An 18,713-nucleotide genomic window follows, 5' to 3' on the forward strand; every position below is an offset into this window, starting at 1 on the left:
GTACATTTATTTATTTATTTCAAATATTTAAAACTGCTAACCCATATATAACACTGTAAGACAAGTCTACAAACAGGAGTCCAGGATCTGAAGTTCATTATAATTCTTTTGTCTTTAGGCTTAGAGCAAATTGTCAAAATAGTGTATTCCAAGTCCTCTAGGTCGGTCTTCCCCGCCCCCCCAATAGCTCCTCCCATGTGTTATTCATTTGTAAAATAGTTAGGTTCAGTGTTTTTCTTTATATTCCATGAATTCCTCTTCCGTACACATTGACTTATTTCTGGAAAATGCTAAAGATTAACATGGTTCTGAAGTCATAACACATTCAAACACTTCTACTCCATTTGTCACTCACCAATCTCCCATTCCTACCCACCAATTTCAATAGTTCCTGATTTGTCTTTCCAGTATTTATCTGGGCACAACTAAGCATACACATTTCCTATTTTCCCTTCCTTCATACACAGAAGGTGGCATCCTACAAATATTCTTTTGCACTTTGCTTATTTAACAGTAAGTCCTGGAAATCAAACCATTATCAGTTCAGATATTTTATTCATTCTATTGAACAAGTACATAATACTCCAACGTACTAATAAACCATGGTTTGTTTACTCTCCTGCATATGGGCGTTTAGGTAGTTTTTAACGTTGTGTTTTTACAAATACTGCAGTAAAGAGCCTGAGGCATATGCATTTTTGAATTGCTGTAGGTATATATTAAAGGTAAACTCTTAGAAGAGGGATTGCTAGGGTCAAAGTTATAAAATTCCTGGCACATTTTGAATCCTTGTGCTGTTGTTTTTGGTATGGATGATGTTTTCATTTCACAGGAAATTTTTGTAATCTTTTTATAATACTTAAAGGTGGTAACATATATAAATTTACCATACATGTGGCAGCTAAAATATAATGCATACAGGTCAGAAACTACTAGATTGCACATGGCATCGCACAGACGTTCCCTACCTTATTTGTGGCACTTTGGGGAGTGCATGTAAAATATGCTTAGGTCTGCTTCCCCAAAAGAGGAGTGCATTAATTTAGCTATTCCTTTTCTTTTTCCTTCTTAAACATGCACTTTTTAATATAATCGTGTGGTGGGAAAATATCATGGGCTGTAGCATCAAATAAATCCACATTGGAAGCCCCATTTATCATATTCTGACTTTTATTTGAACAGTTAACCTCACACCCATTCTACTTGCTGGCACATAAGAAATATCACTCAAGGGATATTAATTTGCTTTCCTTCTCTGTAATTCAAGTTTAATTGATGTTTACTAGATAGTGCTGGGTTTTTAGGAAAACAGTCATACACGTAGATCCAGCATAGCTACATGTTTAGAATATTTCCTGGAACACAAATATGTCCTTGACCAAATTAGTTTATTTCCATTCCTGGAATTCCCATCTAATTTGGGCTGTATGTGAATTTCCAAACATTCCTGAGTCTCTCTTAGGCTTCTCTAATTACTTCTTGGGAAGCATCATCCTATTGGCTTCACAAAGATCAGCAGCAGTCCAGGCAACATTTGAAAATAACTTAAAAACCCTGAATGGCCTCTCCCCTTTGGATAATTTCCTTAGAAGATCAGTCCTTTAAACACAGACTGGGTTGCAGAAAATGTCTCTTTCTCAGCAGGAAAACTCCAAATCCTATTCAATCGTCACCTCCCTCATTCTAGGGATGGCGTAGGGGAGGCAAGGAGTAGGGAGAAGGAATTAAATACTTCTTTCTGGAAGAATGCTAGCATGCATGTGTACACGTGCACACACGATTTCTTCTTTAAAAACATAATGAGTGCATTGTATAAATCAGTGTGGCCACACTGCAAAGTTTTAAAAATTTTTGTACAAGATGAAAAAAAAAAAAACACCCAAAACGTCTGCCTTCAGCAGTCTGGAAAGCTCCTAAGAACAGGCACTATGTGGAGCTCAGCCAGCTGATAACATTCAGGGAATGATCACATCTTCTGTGACATCACTAACTCCCAGGTGGATGAAGCAGAGATGCTGCCCTGCTTTTCCTGAAATTTTTAATTGCTTTTTCTGTTTTTCTTTCTTGGCTTATCCTCATCCATCTCCATCCCCAAAGACACTGCATGTCAGATAGTACAAAGAGTCAGTACTTGCTTCTTTATTGTCTTAGAAGAAACTTTTTGTCATTTTGTTTCCTTTTGGTTTGGTCACTTTTTCTTGGTCTTGAGCTTTCTATTAAGGGAGTAAGTACCTCACAGTTACAGTCCATATAATCTCTATACAGTAAAAGATGGGACCTACATTACTTTTTTCTAAGCTGAGGGCTGCTCTGTTGTGTCATATTGTATATTCACCCTGGAGCCTGGAAGTCCAAGATCAGTGGTCCGTCATGGTGGAGTCAAGGCCCTTTTCTAGATAGCAAACCTCTGGCAGCATCCTCACAAGGAGGAAGGCTTTCTGAGTCTTTTTAAATGATCCACTGTTACCTTGTTTTTTATGATGTTTTTGCAAAGTCTAGTGCAGGTCAAATTATTTTGCTCTTGTAAGTTATGCGGTCTTTTTGTCTAGAAAATTTGATGATTTCCTAAAGTCATTTTCTGTATTTCTGAAGTCAAATAGTTTTAGCAGGATATGCCTTGGGATGGTTTATTTGGCCTTTATCTTTCCAGTTACCCGGTAGGCCCTTTCCATATGTAGAATTAGCTCTTTTTTTTTCAGGAATGTTTTCTTGGATAATAGTTTTGGATGTTAGCTATATCCTATTGTTCTGTTTTCTTCTTTAGGGACTTCATTTATACATATAGCTATTTCCTCCTTGCTTATATTCCACTTCAGCTATTGTCTCTCTAATTCTTTATATTCCTTTCTCCATCTAATTTTTATTCCCTTGGTTGTTTTCTGTCTTTCGTCCATACCCCTGATTAAATTTTCATTTGAGTATATTCTTCTTGGGCACCTTGTCATTTAGTCAACTCTAAATTGATTTTTTCTTTCATTTCTCTCCTGCATTCCATTTACTCTTTTCATTCACTTCTGGCTTTAGTCTACTTGTTTTTAAAACTGACTGTCTTATTCAGGATGTTTTTGTACAGCCCCAAATGCTTGTCTGTTTAATCTAGAGTGGTATCTTACAATTTCCTTCTGCTTCACAGTTGTTTCTCGGAGAAAGGGTTCATCAGCTAAAGTGTCTTTTTTTTTTTTTTAAGATTTTATTCACTTGACGGAGAGAGAGACAGCCAGCGAGAGAGGGAACACAAGCAGGAGGAGTGGGAGAGGAAGCAGGCCCCAGGGGAGGAGGGAGCCCGATGCAGGGCTCGATCCCAGGACCCTGTGATCACGCCCTGAGCCGAAGGCAGACGCTTAATGACTGAGCCACCCAGGCGCCCCATCAGCTAAAGTGTCTTAATTCTGCTTCCTAGTAGTAACTTTATAAAGACTTGTTTCAAAGTTTCTTTTTCCTTTCTTTCATTTAGTAGGTCTAGACTACTTTAAAAGATTTCTAGTTCAGTGGAGCCCTCTTTTGTCAATGTATCAAAGTCCCATTTCTTTCCTGGATTTCTTTTTTCTTTTTTGGTGGTGGTGGTAGGAGAGCGGGTGTGAGAACTTTGATTTTTTGTTTGTTTTTCTTTTGTTTTACAAGATCATTTTCTCCTTTTATTTCCTTTCACCACCCAATCACCAAGGGTACCATTCCTTTTTTGCCTTTTTATTCTCCAGAAGGTCTACGTTTAAAGACTGCCTCCTCCTGTCATATACACACTTTTCAGGTTCTATCCCATAGTCAGTTCTCTGACCTACAAGGAAACATTTTCAGTTTTTTCACGACCTGGCAATGGTTTTAGACCAATTTGAGGGTTACTGCTAGCTCCCTTCTTTCCTCTGAGCATTTTTTCTCAGGCTGCCCTTGCTTGCTAGAAAGTTTTATGGTAGGAGCCGAGATGCCCTGCAACAGATGACTGGATTAAGAAGTTGTGGTCCATATATACAATGGAATATTACTCAGCTATCAGAAAGAACGAGTTCTCAACATTTGCTACAACATGGACAGCACTGGAGGAGATAATGCTAAGTGAAATAAGTCAAGCAGAGAAAGACAACTATCATATGATTTCTCTCATCTATGGAACATAAGAACTAGGATGATCAGTAGGGGAAGAAAGGGATAAAGAAAGGGGGGGTAATCAGAAGGGGGAATGAAACATGAGAGACTATGGACTATGAGAAACAAACTTGAGGACTTCAGAGGGGAGGGGGGTGGGGGAATGGGATAGACCGGTGATGGGTAGTAAGGAGGGCACGTATTGCATGGTGCACTGGGTGTTATACACAACTAATGAATCACCGAGCCTTACATCGGAAACCGGGGATGTACTGTATGGTGACTAACACAATATAATAAAAAATCATAAAAAAATAAAAATAAAAAAAAAAAAAAAAAGAAAGTTTTATGGTAGAGCTTTGGTGCTGGTTTTTACCATTAATGCTTTTATCATTCCTATCTTGTAGTTATTCTATCAGCATGTTTGTGTGTGTGTAGTCTTATTTGTTCTTGCCATTCTATATTTTGGGGGAGTTACTAGGGAGATTTAGGTTTAAGTATTCACCCATTGTCTGTGGCTGCTTAGAAGTCCCTGGCTTGAGATTTTTAGTACAATCTAGGCAACACCAACTCAGCTATAAAGCTGTATGAGGGCTGGCTTGCAATAACAAATATACTGAAGCAATTTTAAACTGCAAGGCATCACAGTAAAAGACAGCAATTTTCCTTACAAATTTAGTTAAGTTTCTAGTTCATCCTTTTGGGCGCCCAGATTTATGGGTAGTTAGTGTATCAGTAGGCTACCAACTTGGGTTAACTCTGACCTCTGTCTTCTATTCTTTTACCTTATAAGGTATGAAAGCTAATGTTCAAGCTTGTACAATTTAGCAACTGCTTATAAGGTTATGGGGCAGTTTCAGTGTTCAGCTGACCTGAGTTCCCACCTACATTTAGTATTTGGCCTCAAGACTGCTTTCTACAAGCTCACTGACACATGTAAATGCTTATTATTTGATACCCAGCATGATCAGATTAGATTATTTTTTCAGCAGGAAGGTCAAAATGTCTTACTGTTAGGCATGGAAAATTCTAAGTTGAATGTAAAAATAAAATAGCCTTCAAAGTCTGTGAGTAATATCAGTTATTTTACTTGTATTAAAAAAATGAAATGACCTCAGATTTTCATTATTTTAAGACAAGTCAGGTTACTACATCAAATGAACAGCATATAAATCATTTACATTAAACAAAACATATTACTATGCAAATTTCTGTAATATACTTTAAAATTATGCCTACTTTTCTACTTTAACTCTAGATAAAGACTAACAGCAACAAGTATGAACATGCCTACATTAAGTATATGTAGTTACATGTTCAAGTCTGAAGTTCATAAAATAAGAATTGTAAAGAAATATAAAATTCTTAAATAATGATAAGCTTTGCAGAAAATGGAAAAATGCTGAAATCTCATCAAAGGAAGCTGAAGCCTACTGACAAACCAAAATGAGAGGAAAAAATTTTTCTTCTTATTTAATAATAAGTAAAGACATGTTAAATTTATACTTAAGTAAATTTACTGCTAAAATAAAAACTGAAAATGTAGTACTTGTAAATCCATAAAAATATGTTTGTTATTAAAAAGAGATTGCACCACCCAAACCCCAAATTGTGGCAAATTGGGAAATTAAAAACCTGTGAAAAATCAAAGGACTTTTTCATATAACATAAATTATTGTAAGCACCATTTCATAATTACTTGTACTTACTTCTGCCTATGAGAAATTCTCTTTTTCTACTAATCCATAATACCTGAAATAAAATAAAGCCCCATTCTGAAGACTTGGCTCAAAATGAGGTGCAAGAAAATTTCTCATGTTCCCCTTTGCCCTTTTCTTCCTCCTTTCCTGAAATAATGCCATAAAATTCATCAATAAAAACCTATTTTATTTCTCCCCAAATCTAAATCTGCCATATTTCTTGACTAAATTGTTTTCCGGTTTATTAGATAGTATGTAGTATTTTAGCTTAAAGAATTCTTGATAGAACAACAACAAAAAACTTAAGAAAATAAGAGTCAAATCCTGCACTTCTCCTAAAAGTTTCATATTGCCACTTTAGAGTTAAAAATGTAGTAGGTGTTTGGTACTCAGTGCTCTGTTTGGTGGTGGTGGTGGTGGTTGTCTTATATAAGGAAGTTTGTAACATTTTCTTGGCAAAAACCACCGTAAAAATTCAATATAAGAGTTAGGAACAGTAATTAACACATCAGTTTTACAACTTACTTCTGAAAGAGACCATTTACTTCTGTGTTCTAGAAGATGAATGAGTAGAACCCACAATTCCTTAATGCATGAACATGGGCAGTGGTGACTTGCTAGTGCTTCAGAAGGCCTAACCTGTAGAGAAGAACCAAAATGAGTTCTATAAGAGAGAATTTTACATGCTACATAACTCTTTCCAAATGTTTTAAAAGAAGGATTTAGATGACTTAAAACTGATGTTCAATTATATAAAAGTGTTTACAAAAAATGTGCCATTCCACTCAATTTTAAAATAAACTCCCATTTTACTTTTTTTTTTTTTGAAGTAGGTTTCACGCCCAGTGTGGAGCCCCACGTGGGGCCCAACATGGGGCTCAAACTCATGACCCTGAGTTCAAAACCTGAGCAGAGATCAAGAGTCGGATGCCCAACTGACTGAGCTACCCAGGCGCCCCTAAATTCCCATTTTATAACCAAAAGTACAGAATGAACTTTATTTTCAACCTTTAAAAAAACCTTTGTTTTAGGGGTACCTGGGTGGCTGAGTTGGTTAAGCCTCTGACTCTTGGTTTCAGCTCACATGATCTGTCTCCTAAAATGGGTCAGGCTCCATGCTCAGCATGGAGTCTGCTTGTCCCTCTCCCTCTGCCTCTGCCCCTCCCCACCTCTCGAGTGTGTTCTCTCTATAAAATCAATCAATAAAATCTTAAAAAACAACAAAACAAAACCTTTGCTTTAATTATCAATGTTCAGCAAACTTATTCTGTAAAGTGCTAGATAGCAAATATTTGAGGCTTTATTGGGACATAGTCTGTCACAACTCATCAACTCCGCCACTATACAATACCAGCCATAGACAACAGATTAAAAAAAAAAAAAAAAGGATGGGTTGTGTTCCAGTAATATTTTATTTACAGAAATAGACAATGTGTTAGATTTGGCCTCAGGACGATGATTTCCTAACCCTATCTAATCCATCAGCCACAACAGAAAAACTTCTAATAGAAAGATTAGAAAACAAATTTTAATCAACTGTAAAACAGACAAATATATAACAAATATATCCTCAATGGTCCTAAATAATGCAAGGCATATGCACTATATTTGCAAGTATAGCTAGACTTCAGAAACTCATTAGGTAATTACTATTTCACATATACTACATTCATGTTTCTAACATAATACAGAGTAAAAGATAACTGCTAAGATATTACTAAATCATATCTAGATAATCCACTAATTACATTAATTATAAAATTACATAGAACAGATTTAAAAGATTTTGATAATACATAAAACAATCTAAATTTTAAAAAATTACAAATCCTAATTTCCCATAAGATTTATGCTAAACAATATGAAATGACTGATATAATCTACAAATTTCCATTGCTAGAAAATGAGGAGGTACTATAGCACCTTTAAATCACTGTCTGTATTAAACACAATTCAGTAAGAACATGTAATTTCCCCCATGATTATACACCTACTTTGAAAAACAAAATCTCCCTTTAAATTTGTCAACTAATTTATTTAAGTACTCATTTATTGTACTATGTAACTATATATATAACTAAAGGGCTGAACTCTATTTGCATAGAAGTTAAATTTCCAGTTATTGTCATAAACATCTATTTTACTTATTTTTGACAAGATGGAAAAGACTATTTTTAAAAATAAAAAAACTGCCTCTGAAAAATTCATTTTAACCGTTTTAAATGTTTAAATCAAATTCTTTTCCCATTCAACTCCCAGACAGTAATAAATATAAAATTAGGAGAGTTAACAAGTAAACCAATCAGATTAAATTCTTATATAAATCACACACATTAAGGACTACAGTCATTAAGCATCAAAAATACAAATAAACTTTTTTTAAGTTTAGATTCAATTAGCCAACATATAGTACATCATTAGTTTCAGGTGTAGTAATACAAATACTCTTAAAACATTACCTTGTCATACCTGTTGAGTGACAGGCTTATTAAATCACAAAGGAGATTTTCACAATGTTCTTCAAATAGGCTGATGTTGGTTAAATTGTCACCTGCCAGATTCATAAACTGATGACCGTATACAACTTGTTCTAAAAATGTCATAAAATATATTTTATTTAAAATTACAGTAGATTTTACTATTTCAGAAGGAGGAAAGTAACTGTATGTCTTTAAATTGACTTACAACAAAACTGCAACATATACAGTTAAAAACAAATTTCTTTAGAAATAAAAGTTAAATTTGAGGACATTTCCTTTCTTATATGATCACTGATATACATTACCTACAAAAAGTTTTCAATTTTCTCAAGTGCCACTTAATAGACTTTTCTTTTCTTAATGTGGACATCTTTAGAAAGTACCAATGTAACATCACTTAAGAAAAAAAAAAGCATGGAAATGCTAGAAAATCTTCACCAATATTTCTGACCAATAAAGGCTTTAAGATATTTTTAAAACAAATGCTGATAAACTAATCACACACAACTGTTTTGTGGTATGAACAGAGCAAACCAAGGTAATAGATAATAAAATGTGCACCTATATCAGATTAAGTATACCTTAAAGTATTGCTCCAAGGAAATATTATCTGAAATACAAAGTCCATGTGAGAGAAGAAATTATGTATTTGTATGTTTGTGTGCACGTATATATGTAAGTGTACACACATACACATATATATATATATACATGTAGTTTTGCATTTATTAGTTTACTGAAAATCAGAGATTAAGATAATGGATGTCTTTATAAACTAAGTGATAATTTACAAATAAGTAGCACTTACAAAATATTGCTAAGTTGATAATGGACCCTAAAGATGCCAAATAGCAAGACCAAGAAATAAACAGGCAATATGTGAAATAAAAAAGTATTATCCAAAATATATATAAATCACTAATATTTTTAAAAAAGAAACATTAGCAAAAGATAATGAACAAGTAATAAAGCAACTATAAAAAACAGTAAAATTATGTAAAAATGTTCAACTTCATTGGTACTTAGAAAATTGCAAGACAGAGATTCAATATCATTTTTCATGTATTATTTGGCAAAAAACAAAAGTAACTGATAATATCCACTCCTGGCAAGAGAATGAGGCAAAGGCATGCTTGCAGTGTACACAAACTGGGGAAACTCCGTACAGAAACTAAGCAGTGTTTATGATTTTAAAGCTGAATGTGCCACTCCCAATTCTAAGAATCTACTCTGTAGAATAACTTGTACACGTATTCAAAGCTGTATATATATATACACAAGGATGTTCCATGAAATATTACTTGTAGTAACAAAAAAATGGAAATAACTGAAATATTAAAAAATAGACTTCGCTAAATAAATTATGATAGAGCCATAAGTACAGCTCATAAATGAAGTACAACTATATGTACTGACGTGAACAGATCTCTAAAAACTGTTGACTAAAACACTACACAGAATGCTACCATTTGTGGTTAGCTAGAAACAAAGACAAAAATCCTACCCATGAGTTTCTATATATGTATACTAAGATAGAAGTATGGAAAGATAAATGGACCAAACTGTTCTCTTGAAAAAAGGAGTAAGACCTTGACTTTTTACTTTGGTTACTATTTGTTATAAAATAAAAATTAAAAAAAGCCAGAAAGCACTGATGACCTGTAATTTTTAAAAAAAACAATTAAGGGTTTAGATTTAAAAAGGACATAAATCAGAAATCCATAAACTTACTCAATTTTTCACCAAGCATGTGAAGAATTTCTAGCACCAGCCAATGGATATCTAAGTGGAGATGTAATAAATGCCATGATGGTGGAAAAAGCTGTGAATGACATTATCAACTTTGACTGAGAATTCATAGTACTTTAGTAGGTATTTTATAGCATGCTATCACATTCCTCCACAAGCATAAGGATAAAGAACCAACTAACCTACTCACTATTCAAAAGCTCAGGGAAAAACTTGGTCTTGTTCATTAGAGGATTCTTTCACTGGAGATCTTTGAAAGCATATTTTCATCTGATGGTTTAGGACAGACCTACCTTGGGGCTGCTGAATAGACTTGTATAGTAAAGGTCCCTTCCAACCAACCTCTCATTTTACTACAGCTGCAAGGCAGTAAGAGAATTTTTTAACCACTTATTTTCATAATCTTCTTTTAGACTTTAGCAAGGAAATATGTTTTTAAATGTAATGAGTACCCAGAAACTCCCATAAAATATTTTAACAGAACTTTAGACTATCATGTAGACACTATTGAGATGCCCATTAAGAAACTGAAGTTAAAGGAAGTGAAGAAATTTACCTTTCGATTCATGAATTAAGATTCAAATCTAATTCTATCTGATTCAAAAGCCAGTGCTCTTAACTACTGTGCTGTAGTAGGGTTGTCAATAACCTTCCCCTAGCCAACATTTAGTATCACCTTAAAAGTAAGTAACAATGATATATACATGTTCTATCAAGAGCACAAGGAAGTATGATAGAGAGGGGACTTGTTTTATCAAACTGCAAACAAAATAAAATGCTGCATTAATAAAATAGTATTGGTTCAGAAATAGATAATAAATAAAGAGCAAAAATAGACAAGAGAGAAATAAACATGGTATTTCCAATCAGCACGGAAAACATGGGCCATTCAATAAAAGACTAGTTATTAACTTATTCATCTGCAAGAAACTAAAGTTAGATTTTCCACTTCACAGCATTTTTTTTAAAACGAGATGAATTAAAAAGATAAATGTAAAAAACAAGTATATTTTTAACAACCACACAGAGATGATACACAAGAAAAACCTGACAAATGTAACTATTTACAAAACTTGAACCATCTCCGTAGCAAGGCAGCTTAGCTGCTAAAAAAGAAAAGATAAATTGATAAAAATATCTGTAATACATAATACCCAACAAATATCTCTAATAAAAAAGCTCCTTAAAAATAAAAGACAGATGGTTAACTGAAAATGCCAATTATATCAATACTTTTCATATATAAGATAGGCAAAACACAAGAAATACACAAAGTCTTGAAAGGTACTTTTCACTTTGTAAGCTTTTTTTGCTGTTATTTCAAAAAAAGAGCAGTATTTCAGTGTATGTTTTTTTTGTGTATGTGCTTTAAAAATTCAGCCTTCTGATCTTCAAATAACCTCTTTTCAAGTTCGCCTAATTAAAAAGCCTATGAAAAGCAAAACCTAGTTTGAGAACCTTTGCAGTCTTTATTTCTACTGCTAGATAAATAATTAATTTTTATTTTCTTAAGCATTTGATGAATATCCAGAAAATAAAGCCAGTTCAATTTATAGAGACCAAAATGAAGGAAAAATATCCCTACCCCCATAAACTATCCACAAATATTAAGTGTCATGATTAAAAGCAATTATCTATTTGCTTTCCATGGATTAGACACAGTAACCTGCGAATTCAGTTAGGACTCTTTATTTTTAGTATTACATATATTGGTCCCTGCTAAAAGAGTGCATTTTTCTTGTTGTTAAATTTCATAAAAATATATAAACATTTATTCGTACCTTACATTTTGGCAAAGACACATTCCTAAAAACTGAATGTTATTCAAATTGGTAGTCAAAAAGAATGAAAGAAGTTGAGAGTTCAGGGAATCCCACGGGGAATTATAATTTGCCACTCACATAAGCTCACACTTTCCTATGGAGTATTTGTTAATTACATCTATAAGCTGGGTCATGCTTTCAATACAAACTTTTAAAAACCAAACTTCAGTAGGGATGATTTCACAGGTAGAAAAAAGGGGCATAGTCAAAACAATCTTAATCATATTCCAAAAAGGTCTCAAAAGTAAGAATAGACATAATGCTGTGGTTTTGAAAATGTAACTTTTATAAGGTGATCTTGAATTTTACTGTAATAGATACTAGGATTTGCCCAAACCTTTATCAATGGGAAAAATGACACAAATTTTTAAAAATAAAGGTTATTTTGCTTTGAAACTTGTCCATATCTGCACATTATAAACTGGAATCGAGAACAGCTATCGCTATTTCAGTCTATATTATAATCCAAGCACTTTATTTAATTTTAATTTAATTTTCCCAATAACTCTAGGAAGCAAACCAATTATACACGTGAAGAGACTGAGGCAAGAGCTGCTGCTTGGCCAATGGCACATAATTAGAAGAGGAGCCAGAATTTCAACTCAGGCAGTCTGGTGCATGAGCTGCACTCTTGACAGGTTTCCCTCATTCTTGAATGAATGAATATTCCTTGCACACACACACAAAAAACCCTGATGATTTAAAAATTAAATGAAACAATTCAAACCTTAGTTTGGTTTTGGTTTACAAATGCTCCTAGATTAATACTGGGAAGTTCAGATAGATGTCCAATATACAAGAGTAATCCATGAAGTTCATCAACTAACACAGAGGGAAGTTGTGCCTCCAAAGTTTCATAGGGATGGACAGGAACAGGACTCCCAGCATTCTGTACTTTTAGGTACCTAAAAAAAGACAGATACAATAAATAACCAGAGTCTGGATGAACATGCACTCAGAAGTTCATGCAGTAATCAAAATATTCATTTGGCATCTTACCTAAAGATGAAAACTTTAACATAATGAAGAAATGTCACACACTGCTGCCTAATATTGTCTGCTTTGCAGTGTAGTGTGGATATCTTCCCTGAAACCAAAATAGATTAAGTGTTATCAAAGTTTAAATAATCAGTGGGCAGTGACAAAAAAATTTGTAAGCCATACAAGCAGCAAATTCATTTCTGATTTCATCCCTTCCACATTTACCACTCTATTATACATTCTGATCCAACCATACATAATTACCACTTCTTGCTCTCTGAACTTAGGTTTTAATACAGCTCAATGATTTTGCCAAACAGTTGTTTCTACCTGGAACTCTTCCACTCCCCAAAACTTTCCCCTACAGATTTTTTCCCCTCATCCCTGTAGTCCAAGATCTGGCATGACTCTGTGATGGGCACCTAAACAGATGAAGCCCCTGGCTCCCATACCAGCTTATACACACCATGATTACTACACTTTTCCATCTACCATGCTGTGTGTCTGTATGTCCTACTAACTGCAAACTCATCAGCAGATTCTTCCACTTTGATTCATTGTCACCTTACACAGTACCCAGCATGAAACAGAGCCTCAGGTGATAAATAATACTCAACATTTACTGAGCACATAGTGAGAAAACAAAACAGCCCTGACAGCTGATAGCGAACAACTAGGTCATGATGTTCCCTACTGAAATTAAAGTTTTAATAAAATATCAAAAATAATCAGACGGGGCCCCTCTTGATTATGGTGAAACAAGACAAAAACAAAATCTCTCTGTAACTATGTCTGAGTACAGAAACAAGGCACCATGCAATCGCAGAAAAACAAACAAAATACAGAAACAAAACATTTCCCTCTTGCAGCTAACATGACTATTACTTCTTTACTAATTAGAACCCTCCCTGGCCTTTCTTGGTCCCACCTCCAAGACACAAATTAACTTATTCAATTCATTACACTGTCCCTGCTTAACAGTATCCAATCCAGAATAAAGTCCTAGTCCCCTTAAATTCTACTCCAAATCAGCCAGCACAAGAGCAAACCCTATCACAAGCCCCTCCCTACTCTCTCCCTAAGAAGCCCCAACTGTTTCTCATGATATGTACTTCCTTCTTGTGTCAGTAAGCTACTCAACCTTTCATTGACCAAAGGTGTGTTCCAGGTGATCTTCAGTTGCTGGGCATCACTAATAACAGATATTAGCCTGAGCACTTAACATGCATTTTATTATTTATCCTCACAAGAACTCAATGAGGTGGGGACCCGTTCCTGGTTGGAACCCAGGCTGACCACAGTGCCATGATTCTAATTACTACACTGTAGCACAATTGCCAGAAGGGAGAAGCAGCTAGCCTGTACTAAAACACACTGCCCTTCAATTCCCTTTACTACCTCAACTATACCAACCTCCCCCCCCACCCCGCCCAAATGAGTAACCCATTAAATGTCAAAAACAAACTGAAAGAAGAGCAAGACAGCATGAGGTCCCTCTCCCTGCCCCCAAAGAAGCTGCTAATTCACTTTAGAAATGTCTAGCTTTAAATCAATCTTATCACAGACATAGAAAAATACTATAAATCTCAGCTACAACAAAATTTAAGTGTTATATTTTTTCTGAACCCTAAACACTATCCTGACTTTCTAACCCAATGCTTCTTCCTCCATGTTATTATATCCCAATTGTGCAAAGACAGATGTGCAATTCCTTTTTGCCATTGAAAACACTTAAAACTTACCAAAATCACAGCTGGCCTTTAATAAGGTTTCCAAGTTGTACAGTTGCTGCCTGATTTAAAAAAAAACGTAAGGTGAGAGTTAATTTTGGAAAAGTTTAAAGCATGTAATAATTATAGGGATGTTTCCAAATCTATTACATAACTTCAGTATGTGCAAAGCCTCTCATTTGTGAATGATGTTTAAAATACTTTGTGGATATTTATTTACTTTTTCTTTCTAGATATTTATTACAGGGTCAATTTCATATAGTTAAGACTGAGAAAAGATAAAACATGCTTTTGTTTGACCTTGCAAAAATAGCTATTAAAAGCTGCATATATGTATATATAATTATAAATATCAGATTTTAATCAATGAGATACTGTTTACATACCCTCAAAATTTTAAGATACTTATATAAAAATCCTCAGTTAATAGTTACATAATGAAATGTTAAATTGTATCAGACAATTATACCACAGGAGTTCAGAAAAGAAATAGAGTAACTTAAACTAGAGTTATCAAGGAAAGCTATATTTACGACGTCCCCCCTTAAAACCTGAAAGTAATTTCTTGTCCTTTTTCCTAACTGCCTTTCAACTCCTTAAATGTTGACCCATCTTCATGAACCTATGTCCTGAATCAAGACTCAACTCATTCTATAATGTTCAGGTTTACAGAGAATCACTCGCTCAACCTGTTCTCCCAATACAACACATAACAAGACAAAGTCCCTTCACAAGGTCTCAAGGGATGAGGGTAGGAGAAATCTCTCCATCTTTCCATTTTCATTTAAATGTACCATGTACATATTCTTAAAGTATTTTTGGACGATAATTTGCCTTCGACAACTGATTCCATTTCAAAATCATGTAAAATCTAAATATGGACTGGTTTAAGGAAATATTTTGCTAAATGATATTGAATGTTAATTGTGATGATACTGTTCATGTTTTTTAAAAGTTCATATTTTTAAGAAATGCTTATTGAAATATTTAAGGGTGAGATAACATGATGCCTGGAATCTGCTAAAAATACTTAAACCAAAAAAAAGAGGGAAAGGGACAGATGAAGGAAATGTGGTAAACCCTGATGTTTATTGTCACTGAGGGAAGGTATGTGAAGGTTCGTTATAGTATTCTTTCTACATTTGTGTATGTTTGGAAAATTTCATTAAAATTTTTTAATGTCCAAATTAATAAAATTAATCATATTACTATACAGTCTGAAAGATATATTTGGAAAGTCTAAGTTCATTCTCTGAAAATCAATGAGAGTATGACAATTCAGCAACAAAAGTAGTATTTCAGTTTTCTTCCAAGATTATAACATAGTTCAAAGGCTTAAATATTTGTCTTCAATACATGATGTCAAATATGGAACAAAAGTCTGAAAAAGAATAAAGACTCACTAAAAAACAACTCATTGAAATCACTGCTCCATCAAACATTACCACGTGATACTGATAAGATAATGGAGAACAACATGAACAACTCTACCGGTGCTTTTGTAATATTGGTATCAGAAACCACCCAGCAAAGTAACTAACACCTGAATAGCATCTATGCTCAAAGGCTGTTAAAAACAAAACAAAACAAAACATACCTGAATAAATGGAAGAGCACTCTAGATGAATTCACTAATGCTGTTTCAGTAACCCACTGAATGCCAAATATTTCCACTGTATCTTCCTCAAAATTAGTTGGTAAAGGATCAAGATTCAAAATTAATCTGAAATGAAAACTCTGATTTAATCTCATAAAAAGTATGATAAATCCCATACTATAGCATATCTTTTTTTGTCATTATATAAATCCATATTGTATGTGACATGTCAACAACGATGTCATAAGATTATGATATGCCTTGGTACCTTACATATTCAGGAATTACTACATTTAGATTGTATGAAAAATTCAGTCACATATAGTGATAAAAAAGTGTAACTAAACAGCAATGTAACTTAGGGGAAAAACTCATAAAGTCAGTCTAGGGAACATACTTTTTTTGCCTATGGTCTTCAGTTGAAGAATTTCATCCTTTGAGGGGACATTCAATTTTTGAAACAGCTAAAAGTTACTCTGAGCCATGTCTGGAGCATAATCAAACTGAGTAATCTCTTTTAAGGTGTCAACCAAGGTATAACTATAAAATCAACAAAAATGGCTTCCTGACTGAAATTGCCTCCGCGGGTATTCCCAAAATATTCCAACAACTGCAGTTTTACAGCAACTTGTGTATATCATTCCTGTGAACTTACACAATCTGCTGTATTTATTCAAAAGTTAAAAATAAGTCTGTGACTTCTGCGTATAAAGAATTAGAAGGAACTTGGGCAACAAAACAATGTGTATATCTAACTTAAGAATCACTGAGGAGCTCCACATTATTATTTCATGTTTTAGAAGGATATACCATTTCGAAAAGCTCGGCTAGTTCGGAATTCACTTTAAGTAAAAGGGAAATTAGTAGCCAGTTTCCTACCCCCAACCTGAGGTAGCGGTGAAATAATAAAACATCCGGTAGCAAGAAGTTCTCCTCAATATCCCAAAATCTTTTAGGTATGCTCTAACCAGGAAACCGGCAAAAGAACAGATAGCCTGCACCCATGTTATATACTAAGCCGATTTGCAAAAACATGACTTGAACATCGAAGTTTAGTTGACTGAAATCATAATTTAAAAACATTCCTAACAAACTGATGAAAAATTTGATAAGGGAAAAACAAAGTCTCCGATTTTTTACCTACCGCTTAAGGGCTCCGCTGGAAAGGTAGGACTCTCCAGAAAAATGATTTCCTCCTCCTCTGTTGTCAAAACCACAAGAAAAGCAAGGCGGTTTGCACCATTCCGTCCCCAGCTCCAGTTCCAAGCTGTCGGTCAGGAACATCGACGCAGCGGAACAGTTATCCATTATTTACTTTCTGTCCTGAAATGTTTGGGACTCATGATTATCATTCAAGACTCCAAAGATATTGTGATTAGATTCCAGGAGGTGGGGCGGGCCAAGAGATTGGCGGTGATCTCAGAAGTTCTCAAAACGTCCCCCCAGCACAAAGAAAAAAGTCCGAGAAGCCAATTCCTCAACAACTCTCCCCACACCGACACCCCGATATCAAGGCCGTCAGAACTTAGAATGCACCCCCGACTGGCTGTGGCAGGAACTTCACATCTGCCATCTAGGTCCGGCAGCGCGAAAAGGAAAGAAATGTTTGCAGGACAGATCCTGCTGCAGGACAGATCCTGCTTCAGCTCCGACCCCGCCTCGACCTGCGCCGCTAACTACGTTACCGAAACGTACCGAGCCAGTTTCCCAGCAGTATGGTGGAAAAGTTGCCTTGCGCAATCCGGTTGGGTATCAGGGACCCCCCCCCCCCCCGGCGCCAATCTTTAGTCCTCCCAGCTGGGTGGCAAGTTCCGCCAGGTTCCCACTCGGCGGCGACCAGAGCGGGCCGAACACTGGGCGAAGGCAGCCGGTGTCCTGAGCACCGCGGCGCCCCTCGTTTGAGGCACGGCGTACCTGCTCACACTTTCGGTCCCCAAGATCCGCCCCCAGCTGCCAGGTCTACAATCCCGGCGTTCCTAAGGTCTAAATCAGAAACAGGCGAAATTCCCGCCACGGCGCTCCCGCGCTCAGGAAGGGCGGGGCCACAGCGCAGCCCGCCCCCGGAGATCCGCTCGCGAGGTCTCGGCGGGACGCGCCGGCGCTCCGAGAGTTCTCGCGAGAGTCAGCCGACCAAGGACTCGGTACCGCGAGCCGCCTTTTCTTTCTTTTTTTCCCCTCAGTGTGTGTAGCTTTAATTGGTGAGTTCGGCTGGAAGGCGGGGCCTCACGGGGAAAAGAAACTGGAGGCTGAGGTGAGCAAGGAGTAGGGACAGCTGGGTGTTCTTTGGGCCGGACCCAAGAAAAGAGTTTTGCTCAAGTGAGTCCAAAGTGGGTGTCTCATTCACACCCAGAGCCGCGCCGTCCCCTCTTGTTGCCGCGCTAGTGCCAGCAACTCTTTTGTTAAGATCGAGAATGCCTATTGTTCGTGGTTTGTGGACATGGCATGTGCAAAAATGTGGCTAATCCAGTGTATAGAAGCACTGAATAAGTCAGATGGTTCTTGCTTTTGGTATAAAACTGCCCCTCCCCTTATTTGCAAAACATCTGGACAGGTTTAACTGCTTAAACCTGGTC

At 35.8% G+C, this 18,713-nt stretch overlaps 1 protein-coding gene across 4 annotated transcripts in view; it reads right to left on the bottom strand.

Moving 5' to 3' along the window:
* The window catches only part of MMS22L (MMS22 like, DNA repair protein), a 125,381-nt gene extending 107,199 nt beyond the window's left edge, over window positions 1-18,182 (bottom strand). For 2 of the 4 annotated variants that reach the window (XR_006781358.2, XM_045807028.2), the window contains exons 1-8: window positions 17,285-17,826; window positions 16,141-16,266; window positions 14,556-14,605; window positions 12,832-12,919; window positions 12,560-12,737; window positions 9,992-10,082; window positions 8,240-8,370; window positions 6,306-6,419 (exon numbers count right to left, since the gene is read on the bottom strand). Coding sequence is in view for 3 of the 4 variants with exons in the window: in XM_045807028.2 (XP_045662984.2) it covers window positions 6,306-6,419; window positions 8,240-8,370; window positions 9,992-10,082; window positions 12,560-12,737; window positions 12,832-12,919; window positions 14,556-14,605; window positions 16,141-16,266; window positions 17,285-17,448 (942 nt within the window). In the remaining variant the exon portion in view is untranslated. The other 2 variants (XM_045807029.2, XM_045807027.2) reach the window with 2 other exon arrangements.
* Window positions 18,183-18,713: the final 531 nt, after the last annotated feature.

The sequence above is a fragment of the Ursus americanus genome, chromosome 11 (assembly GCF_024610735.1).
Source record: "Ursus americanus isolate L20-20 chromosome 11, mUrsAme1.1.p, whole genome shotgun sequence".
In the NCBI taxonomy this organism is placed as follows: domain Eukaryota; kingdom Metazoa; phylum Chordata; class Mammalia; order Carnivora; family Ursidae; genus Ursus; species Ursus americanus.